Source organism: Ostrinia furnacalis, unplaced genomic scaffold (assembly GCF_004193835.3).
Source record: "Ostrinia furnacalis isolate ACB-3 unplaced genomic scaffold, ASM419383v2 OfSCF7574, whole genome shotgun sequence".
Taxonomy (NCBI): Eukaryota; Metazoa; Arthropoda; class Insecta; order Lepidoptera; family Crambidae; genus Ostrinia; species Ostrinia furnacalis.
In genome coordinates, this window is record NW_021137813.1 from 204,874 (window position 1) to 216,985 (window position 12,112).

At 37.6% G+C, this 12,112-nt stretch overlaps 1 protein-coding gene across 1 annotated transcript in view; it reads right to left on the reverse strand.

The window, feature by feature from the left end:
- Nucleotides 1-218: 218 nt before the first annotated feature.
- The window catches only part of LOC114365216 (neuronal PAS domain-containing protein 4A-like), a 66,097-nt gene continuing 54,203 nt past the window's right edge, over nt 219-12,112 (reverse strand). Inside the window, exon 6 of the mRNA XM_028321751.1 lies at nt 219-407. Within this exon, the coding sequence (XP_028177552.1) occupies nt 219-407 (189 nt within the window). The remainder of the gene's footprint in view (nt 408-12,112) is intronic.

A 12,112-nucleotide genomic window follows, 5' to 3' on the forward strand; every position in this document is an offset into this window, starting at 1 on the left:
CATTTAAATCAGTTNTATGACACGTAGTCCCTCGGAGCAGGACTACCTACAGACATTGTCGATCAAGAGCGACTTACTTGGCGTCGATGTGCAGGATCTTCATGTCCACGACTGGCTTCATGGGCCAGGAACACAGGCTCGTTGCGGCTTCACAGCGGAGGTATGACACGTAGTCCCTCGGAGCAGGACTACCCACAGACATTGTCATCAAGAGCGACTTACTTGGCGTCGATGTGCAGGATCTTCATGTCGACGGCGTGCACGGTGGTGAAGACGTTGGTGGCGCCGTGCACGACGCACTCGCGCGTCTCGGGCATGGCGAGCGGCGTGCACGCGGCCAGGAACACCGGCTCGTTGCGGCTGCACAGCGGCAGGTATGACACGTAGTGCCCTCGGACTAGCACCACCTAAAACAATTATACATAATTTATAACTGTCTTGATATGGACAAAAACGATAACCATTGTGATATGTATTCTCCTTGTTTTTCTTGTCGTGTCGACAGCTAACCTATCTCGTATATACAGTGTCAGCCCAAAACTCCGCTACAAATTTGGCGTTGTTAGTAGATAACATCACTTAACATCAGCTGCGATTGTGGTCAAATATGTAACCTGCCTTATTATGCATAAAAAAAATTGTGCCCTGCGTGCAGTTGTTTGGGCACGCAGGGCACTACATATTAACAAATAAAATAGTGGTTGCTGTAAATCATACCCGCATCGTACATGATGAACTTTTTTAAACGAAATAAAAGCTTAGTTGAGTAATCAGGTAAGAACATTCACATAACTAACTTACTAGGTAGACCTAGTAGACCTACTGACCTAGGTAGATCTTTCTACTATAGTGCATATTAATGTAAATTATACTGATTCGCAGTTTAGTCAGCTAAAACATATCTAAGCAGTTGTCAACCCTAGCTAAAACTGTAGAGCAAAATGCAAATTAACTCAGCATTTGAGGAGCTGCCTCAGTAGAGTTAGTCTATACAAAATAAAGTTATTTAATATTCAAATGAAGCAAAGATAGTTCGCAAGGAATATTATAATGAGGAGAATTAATGCAAATGACTTATTTAGTTTTATTGCGTATAATTACAGAATATACGACGCTGTTTCAGGTTAGTTATGTGTCTAGTGTCCAACAGTTATTTTCGTAATACATCTGAAGTTTGACAAGATATAAATATGATTTTATGCGGCGATAACTTTTACTTTCTTGAAGAGATAGGGATATGAAAATTCATATTTATGTATTTGCCGTGTTCTAAGCTTATAGGTAGGTATCATATACTGGAAAATTTTCACTTCGGAACTTGGTCTGCAAGCTTTTATTTGCATTTAGAGTAACACTTTACGTCATCATAGGCATCATCAGGTAGGTAAATTAAGTATTTGTTCACTTTTACACTCTCAGTGCTGACCAGACGTTGGGGACTTGGGGAGGCCTTAGAAGATATATCTTTGAGATATTCACAAAGTCCCTTAGTCGCCTTTTACGAAATCCACAAAACGAGTAGTTCTATTGTGCTAGGCTGGAACCCACATGGCATTAACGAGTCATACTCCATTATGTGAAATGACATGATAGATTCCAAAAGTGTTCCAGAACCGGAATAACAGTCGTAACTCAACCATTATTTTGTAACACATTTTTGCTCCACCACTTAACACTGGCCCTGGCATGTCACAAACTCCGACCCGAATGAGACAGGCGTGGCCCATTGACATTCTTCGGGTTTTACAATAGAAAGATAAGTTCGACACAATAGTTCACAGTTCGCGCGGGCGCAATCTTCGATCCGGGTCCGTGCGACCTTGGACGATATTTTAACTGTATTGAACGATCGTATTCATAGTACTGATTAAAGCATCGACTCTTGATACTTGGAATGAAAGTCAAAGTTCTAATCCAATTCTAATAATCATTTAAAAAATCTAGCGTAATCAAAGCAGAATCACAAGAACTTTTGCCCCTTCCGAGTAAATTTTGATTGTTATAATCACAAGATATTATGGCGCCGGAAAAAGATTGGAATACTACTAGTATAAACTTTACATATTTTTTCACATTGGAACAAATCTCTTAAGTTTTCAAATTGACAAAATTGGATCGTTTTAAACCTGATATTAAAATATTGTATTTAGATTATTGAGATTTCGATGCCACACACGATCTTACATCTGCATCGTTAATATTGATAATGGCTCACTATAATCATGTAAAACAAAGACGTAAGCGGCTATAAAATTGTGTGAAATCATGTACGTTCTCAACTTAATTCATAAATAAAATACATGTAGATTGGAGACTGGTGCAAAGTGTACTTGTGCTTTAATTCCGAATGGTAATAATAATTTATAGCAGAGTTGCGTGTGATGACGTTCTACTTTGGTCCAATGTGTTGGTCAAATACAAAGTAATGACTCTCACGCCTAAACAGTTAATCATTTTTGACAAAATCTAAGAGAAAAAAGGGACTCTGGATTATAAGTAAAATCTAATATCTAAAAACTTTTTAAATAAAACAAAGGCCTGCATTATACATACGCCCGGAAACATTAAGTTGTATGGAATATAATACAGCAATGTTGCTCGCGTAAAAAAGTTTAATCTACTTAACAAGGCATTCAAATGATGCGATCCGTGTGGGCCATGTCATACAATCTCCTCTAGAACAGCCATACCATAATCTGAGCTTTTTTAAACAACACCTATTTAATATTTATTACTATAAAACATAATCATAATACGTCACATGTCACGAAATAAAAGCCGTCGACCTTTTTGGCAATACTTTATTAGTCATTTATCATTAGGTCTTTGGTCTCAACTGCAAGAGTATGACTCTCTAATTTACCGGGGGCAAATGGAGGATTTGGTCTACACTCCCAACACTGACCAGACGGGTTGATGACGCTGAGGTCACTTAGTTTTTTATTGTCCACTACGAAGAAGCTTTTGGTCTGCATCTCACCTGATGGAAAGTGATGAATAGGCCAAAGGTGGAAGCGAGCTTCACCAACCCGGAATCCTCAGCCACACAGGAACTGGCTATCTTACCTCTAACTGCCGGAACAAAATAATGCTGTTTACATTGTGGTTATGGTGACAGACAGGTTTTTATCATTCAAAAACATTGGCTGATGTCCTTTTGCTTTGATAACTCTTTGTCAGCGGTATAAATAGACCACTAGCGACATCATTTTTTTTTTCATCATTCGTATGACCGCGTTTAAATCCTGGAAGTATAGTATAGTGGTGGTATAGTGACTGTATCGGTTACTTACAAACTTATGCGGTCGGTTCCGCGTGGAAGGTTAAGCTTTGTTTAAATACCAATGCGGTTGTGTTACATATTCAACTTTGATAAGTGGAATTGCTACATTGCGCTTAAACTCATTGCTGAATTGGTTCAAAAGCTGTAAAATGGTTACGAGGGATCGAATGTCTTAATCCTTTATTTTTTCAAAACTTAAATATATTATTGACGACTGATGGGTTATATTCTAGCAAGTTTTGCCTAAAGGATTGAATTATGATTTAACTAGGATAGGTACAGTATAGGATAGGCATAGGTACCTACTCGTGTGTAATTTTGTATCACGGGCTGTTTACGTACAGAGACAACGGTGCATCTAACTCAACACTGTGGTGTTTTATATTTTGGTAATAAAAATTGTTATTGGCATCGTAGGCACATGCAAGATATATCTTTTGCCCAGTTTCGTTTGGAAATTGGAGGATCAACCGAATTTGTCCCAAATGGCAGACAGTGGTGACCGAGATTATTTGCGATGCTTCATCTCAGCACTTGCAGTTGTTCGTTTCAGAGTGTTAGTGCGGCAAAAATTCAAGAGACAATTAGTTCACACAAATACTTATTTATTTGCGCCGGTTCACTTAAATCAATCTCTGTACTTAAACCTACTTAAGTTTAAGTAACAAAACAGTGATCAGCAGATTATAATAATAAATAAATATCGAAACGAGTGCGCCCGCGACCCGCCCACAGCGTAGAGGTAATGACGGTTAATAAACCGGATACGACGATAGATTATCATATTAGACCAATGGTGGATAAGGCAACATATTGCACCGATTGGGATATGGCCCAAGTGTAATGAGTGTACTTACAGAATTTCCTTCCGATTTGAAGTATTTTTATCTATAATATTGTCCATAGATCACGCCCTTAAAGTTTGATCACACCTACTTCCCCGGACACATTGTATAGCATGCTACAATTTGGACAAGAACACGGGTTCTTGAATGGAGACCACCGGTATTCTGTGATGTTAAGGCCTTTTTTCTGCAACTGACTTAGCAAGCTGAAGTGGCAATTGGCAGGGCACATAGTACGCAGAACTGACGGCCGATGGGGCAGCAAGGTTCTGGAATGGAGGCCGCGTACCGGAAAACGCAGCGTGGGACGTCCACCCACAAGGTGGACCGACCACATCATAAAGGTAGCAGGGAAGCGCTGGACGCAAGCTGCTACCAATCGATCAACATGGAAAGCATTGGGGGAGGCCTATGTTCAGCAGTGGACGTCCTATGGCTGAAATGATGATGATGATGATGATGATGATGAAGGCCTTTTTTCTGGACTGATGTGGTATAAAAATGCAGCCGTTGTACAGATAATTCAAATATAGTTACGATTTTACTCTTCTTTTCTTCGCTTAAGGCGGAAAATTTCCACTGATCCAAAGAGTTAACCGTTCGCTTATGACTTGGACCACCGCGTTTACGTTACAGATCCATATGAAAGTACAGGGCGATCAATCGTGACTTATTATCTAAGTTACTCAGTCGCTGATTAAGATACTTTCTCATTTTGGCCTCTATTACCTCCGAATTAAGAGCATTATGTCCTGCAGAAGTGAGCCCGAATCTATCAAACTTGTCATACGTGAAGTCAACAATGGAGTGCTTTCTTAAAATTGGTCGTGACCGATTTGACATGCTCCCGTGTGTCCCGTTGATAGCTGCAGTGGCGCAAGTCAAGCTGTCTCTGTAATTAGAATGTATCGAGATTAGATTTTTGCTACTGAATCTGTCCAAATAGGGATCTAGAAAACTAACTAGAGAAATTTTATATCGGAAATGGATCTATTACTTACACAAATTAATAGTTCTACGACTACTCTGGACCGTATTTTCACGGATTCGGATCGGACGTAGTGCGAAATAATTCTTATTTTATCCAAAGAATAGAATGAAAGGTAGATACGCAACATTAAGTCATTTTATGGTTATAGTATGTTTCATGGAGTGATATGTTAGAACCTATGCGAGAAAATTACTGTGCGTCAATTTAAAGTGGCTACATAACTAGTTAGAATTTAAGAATAGTAGTAACTCTTTCTTATTTGAATGTTCAAAAAGTAGAACAAGGTGAAAAATTGCATGCATCTTGCTTGAATCACGTCTACAAATAACTAGATAGGACTTGCTACTTGACTTTCAGTCATGAATAGATATGATTTTAAAGTGCATCAAAATATTTGCATTACAAACAAGAACTGGCTGTATAGTATCACAATGATGTCATTAGTTGAAATATTCGCATAAATCTATTGATATCAAGCCACAATCAAAATCACGCCGTGTGGTGACGGCAGAGTAGAATATATTTGTCACCAACCCCTACTCTTCCCGCGGGTGTCGTAAGAGGCGACTTAGGGACTGCACATTAAACAGAGAACGGGCAGCAGCGATCTCTGATAAACATTGATATTTTAAACTGCGATCTCCAATCGGTTTGCCAAGCGTGGAGATTATGGCAAAACCCTTCACTAAAGTGGAGGAGGCTCATAGTCCAGCAGTGGGCTGTAAAGGGCTGTTGATGATTGATATCAAGTAAAAGTTTACGGATATCATGTGGAGTTCAACTCAATTGAGGTTTTCTCAAATTATCTCGTCATAAAGTTTAACAATGGCGCTAGTTGTCATATAATAATTACGTCCAAGATTAGTTCCTAATTTCGCCACTGGATTTATCTCAACATGTCATAGCCACGATAAGGAACAATAAGACGTTAACAATAGCATAAATGTACGAGCTAATGCTGTTATTTCTCTAATCAAAAACGCTATAGCGCATAAAGACTGTATTTGATTATTCTCCATGACAACTATGAATGGACTGTTATAATGGTTAAAATATTACAAGCTTTGGAGTGCAGATTTGCTATAAGATATTGTGAAACGCAACAGATTAGTTGCTGGCTTATGTACGGTCCGCAGAGAAAGTTGGAAACTGCTCTGTTTATGGGGAATTTGAATGGTGACAAGCTCTTGTTATGAATTCAGAAATAATTGAGCTGAAATTCTAATCCGACAACATTCGCGTTTCTAACTTAGTATGGGAAGGTATTACTTCTGTCTTCGCATGGAATATGATATTTTATGCTACTGTAGCAAAATATGCATGTGTAAGGACTAACAGTGTTGAGCTATCTTATCATATGTAGCACTGCTGTGCCAATTACTTAGTATATTGGGCAATTGGCCAAGACGGAATAGTATGAACACCATCTCGGTTATTTTCTTCTTCCCCCACCCGTGCGTCGCCCATACTTCAGTGTGCGGGCTAGCGCTTCGACTTGGACAACTTTCCGCATAGTGTACTTGCGGCTTAAAGGTGGCAAATTAGTCCTAAAGCAGTACCTATGCTATGGCAGTACCTAGGTAAATATAAGCTTCTGTCTCAATAGATCTATTTCTTAAAATTTGATGACGTTTCACAATCTATTGTCTTGATGACACATTTGCAATAATATCATAATGGTGTCACCAACTTACGAGTATCACTGTTACACCAATAACCCACAGACGCCCACTTAGACGTTAAGCCTCTGACGTAAGCATCGACCGTCAATCCCCACAGCATTTGGTCAGGAGAGTCACGCTCGTAAGTCACGAGTCGTGACGTCACACAGGACACACCTCTGTTTTTTCACGTATCCCTAACGGCGCGAGCGCCGGTCAATCACGATGTCGTGCCGATTTATAGTTTCACACACGGTTTCTTTTTTTTCACTTATTTTTACTCGGAAGGCTCACGACCTGATTGTGTTGTATCCTTTTTTGTTTTGTTTACTCAATTTAGAGGCTGTTACCCCCAGTTTAGTAGTAATCAAGATTGACTATTATGGGATAAATTGCAACTGGCTTACACGTAAAAATAATTAATTTCGTAGCGTGGGCAGGCCTCCTACTAGGTGGACCGACGATCTGGTGAAGGTCGCGGGAAGAGCCTGGATGCGGGCAGCGCATGACCGTTCATTATGTAAAACCTTGCCTTTGTCCAGCAGTGGACGACATTTGGCTGAAACGACGACGACGACTGTGTAATTTGACTATTTTACCAGTTTTACCACTGTATTTTCTACAAAGTTGGTACTTTGACGGTCCTGCAAAAGAAACGTCCTGGGCTCTAGACTCTTTTCCTAAATATATGTCATTCTCAATGAAAAATAATGCAAAATTTACCCATCCATCAGCAAAACGGTCTTCTCTAACGTCAGAATTGGTATTACACAAGACTAATCCATTACTTATTGTTATCTAATTGTGTAAAAGACAAGATTAAACAAGGCATCTGTTACAGACTAGTCCGGCGCGATGTTGGTCACCGAGCGCACGCGCCGCGGTCACGAAACGTCAAGCAGCCGAATGCACGGGGAAATTAATGATCTTGTTGAAAAACAAACTATATCGTGTTATTACTTTGTTACGCAATATTCGTTGATGAAAAGAAACATGGATAATTTTAACGATATTTGTATAAGTTAAGATTTATTAGACTTGATATGGTAGATTTTGTTCGACAGATTTTTAAAAGACTAGTGCCCGTTTTCACCATCAATCCCTAATTTTTAAGTGACCCCTATGATAACAAAAAACATGAATTTTTATAATTATTTTCATAGGGGTCACTTAAAAACCGTCCATAAGTCAAAAATTCTTTTTTAAAAAGATATTTACTTACTATTGTTAACTCTATGAATTAACGTAATAGGTATTCGTTTCCATTACAAATAACTAATTTTCATTTATAAAAACGTAAGATTATGCTTAGGCTAAGTATGGTCAGCAAAAAAATTAAGTTATAAGAATTTTTTGTGAAAGGTTTGGAAAAAATATTGCACATCTTAGCTAATATCTATCTTTGATCAAAGGAAATGTAGGCAGGTAGTAACAAGAACAATCTGTGTGACGATGTTTCTAAATAACATCTACGTTAAATATTGTTTCTAATAACATTCTTCTGGCGGATTCGGGTAAAAATCTCAAATATTCTAACTCTAACTCTAAAGGTGTAAAGAGTAAGTAAAGGCTACGTTTTGTTTGCCAGTAGTAACACACGGTCACACGTTCTCACAGTTCACGGTATGCAAATAATACATCTTAATATAGAGAGCAGTGGCGCGCAGTTTTGTTATTACAATCAGACGAATTTACATTTCATAAATAAATGCATCCCCAGCACAGGCTAACGACGCCACGCTGTATGTTTTTGCTGAACATAAAGTGTATGAGTGGCTTAATTTAAATAAGCCACCGTGCTCTTACGGCTCGCGCTCCGAGTGTGAATCTTAGATAGGTGCTACCCAGGGTACTCTTCTCGGCCACACATCGTTCCTTGTCAGCAAAACCCATCTGGTGTCCAATACTGCTACTGCATTCTTATAATGAAAGAGTTGGCCTCACAGACCTCTTTAGTGTAATTGAAATATAAATATGCCTCATTTCAAAAACGAATACGAAACTGGAATGTAAAATATTTGCGCAAGTTGTAATCTTCTTTCACGTAACAGCGCAACCTAAAATGATGCAAAATATTCCAATAGCCATACGTAAGTAACATCACACGAGTATTAGAAACAATAAAAAGCCCGATAAAGTTTCACTAGTTGTCTAACTCTAATATCACGGTTATATTATCGGCAATATCAATTACAATCAAAGGGAAATTCGTATTGAATGATATCATAAAACGAATTAACCTATTGAGCAAAAAGTTACATACAGAGACATATCATTTGGTCATGTTCTCACGGACACTATAAAAATCGAGTACCGATCATTATATGGAACCTCTTGAACTGCCACGTAGGTATATTAATTCGAGTAATGACCAGTCGAATAGGCATCTTTCGTCACAGAGCGTATAGAAAACATCAAATACATATAATTAGAGGCATCTATAAACTACGGTAATTGTGAAGCGTCTTCTTTAATTATGAAGGCCGATCGAAGGTTGGGGCTTGTGAAATAACTGCGTGCGTTTTGATCAAAGGTGAGGTTTGTTTGATGCCACTGTGCAGCTATTGATACTCGTAGGTATTCAACTATCGAATTGTGCATTAGCTGATTTAATAATATTGCGAGAATTGTGCTCAGTTTATGAAAGCAGTCAACCAAAGGAATCTCTATATTTACTTCTACATCTCAAACATTATGTTTGAAAATAGATGAGAAATCTGTTTCTTTATTATTTGTTTCATTTTTCGATTTTTCTAGTCTCCATGGTCTAAACTCTACTAAGTTTAGAGGACTGCTCAGTTTTATTTTAAACCTTGTAACATGTAAAAATGTCGAAACAGTGATCAATTACAAATACTGCCTCTAAACTTTACCCACTAAATCGTTTATAGAACTTGATTTTTCCAATGTTTGCTTTTCTACCGTGAGATTTTACGATCCACATAATCATCAACCCATTCAGATTTCTTGGAATTATTCAAAATTGGACACTAATGAGGTAATTATTTCTGATGAGTAATGAGAACCGACTATGCCATCGGTGTTAATGACTGATGATTAGATGATAGTTTTGGTGTATTTATGAGATCGTATAAACACAAAATTATTTTTAAAAGACGCGACTGAATCCATTGATTCAGAATTTATTACAATTGAACCGGAATTTGAGGAATTTTTAAAATTTTTGTACCTACTATACTTGCTAAAGATGGCATAAAAACCACTTTGTAGATGAAGCATTTATTCCAATATAACTACGGAGAAAATTATAAAATATGTTTTTGTTACTATCCGCGAAATAGTAAGTACATCAATTCACCATTCCATGGCCTAGAAGTTTTTTGTCACTCTAGGAAGATTTCTAAGGTTTTCATTGTACCTACAAAAATCAAACTAAACCCTTGACAACAACGCTGTACGTAGGTGCATAATAAAGAAGAAACCAAAAACTACTGATACCAAGTGCTAGGTAATATAGATGACGTTACTCGATACTAAATACCGTAGTACAATATTTAGAAGACGTCGTAATGTCAGTACTATTGCAAGGAATGTTTTGCCGCTAAGAAATGATCTGAGTTATTTGAATATTGCTTGCTACATAGACACTGGAACCGATCAGTACCGTTCGCAAAAACATCTGGAGCAAGCCATTAAAATAATGTAATAGCGGTAAAAAACAGAACGTAATGTGTTTTAAACGTTTTAAAAGGATCTTGCACAGTTTATTAAAAATTACGTCATTCGATTCAGATCCTTAATGCGTTTATAAAAACTGTTTATTGTAATGTTTTTAACCGATGTTCTTTTTTTGTATGTGATGTCACTTCTACACGTTGTTATATTGTTCCTGCTTGATTCTTTTTTTAGACAGCCAGCTTACTTTCAAAATCTTATGTAATTTTTTTTTTCCAAACTGCAAAACTGCCGTGCTAACGATATCAACAGTAATTAATATTTTTAGCAAAACTGACTAATATTATTTGATCGAGAATCAGTATATTAGCTCTTTCAGATCTGACAGGCGTTTTAATAGCAAAAAATTAAGTTGTTACTGCTGAAATCGCAAGCAAAGCAGCTTTGCAGAAAAGTTAAGGCAAAAATTTTGCAGATTGTAAAATTTTCTTCTGTCTCTACATAGTGGTGTACATTTAAAATAGTTGCACAAGCTTCTTTTGTCATTGTAAATGATGCTCAGCTGTGAATGCGATGTTCTGTCGCGGAATGCGAAGCTATTACAGCTATTTGCCATGTGGTAATGGATTAGCATTAAACGTCGTGTTTTACCGTCTCTTCAATCGTCATTCAGTCTTGTCAGCTACAGTACGGGTTTACTTTAATAGGAATAGGTTTAAGTTTTTTAGTTAATGTATAGTATTTTTTGTTTCCAAACTAAAAAGTTTTTCCATGATGACTATTACTGCTAAGCTTGTACTTTATCGACTATGAAAATACTCATAAAAGAACACAGTCCTCTTCTCAATAATGGGTGACTTACTTCACCTCAGAGCCTCTCATTGGATATTGGTGGAGGTTTCAGTATATGGGCGGTGGCCAATTTTACTATCTAAGGCCACTGAAAAGGCAAGTGACATAAGTGGCCTTTTAAACCAAGATGATAAAAATGTTCGGATTGGCCATTCATCAATTCGTTACCGCGGTGTAGTTTTTTTTAGTTCACTTCGGTAATTTGGTGCGCTGAAGTGAAGCATCTGATAAACATCAAGCCTTAATAAAATAAGCAACAGTAATTGCTTTTGACGACGGTAGGGCAAAATACATTATGCACGTCATGGCTTATTGTTTATGTAGTGAAAGTTTCTGATTTGATTTATTGCAATTAGTTGACATTTCAAGTATTTGCGGTAGGTACTTTTGTTTTCTTACTGGTAACAGGATAAGAATAAGGATGAGTTGCACTACTTAACTTTGACCGCAACTTTAACGATAGCCGGTGTTTTTTATATGGAGTTTGACAGATTTTTTAAGTTTGTCAAAGTTAAAGTAAGATAGTGCAACCCAGCCTAATAGTAGTTAAAAGAAGCTGATTACTTGAACGTTCAAATATTACAAATGAATATAGATAGGATATTATCAGGGTCAGTCACAGGGTCAACTGGTTATAGCCATCAGAGGTCATTTTGTTCCATTGCTTTACACCTCTCCTCTTGACGCAAAAATTGGAAATTACACTGAAACGCATGATGACAATATTAACATTAATTTAAGAACGCAACCCGTTGACACAATGACAAATGTCACGGGGTGCCTTGTTTGAATACAATGCGATCCAGCGGCGCGTTTTCGATAATATTTCTCGAATTTCTGTCCG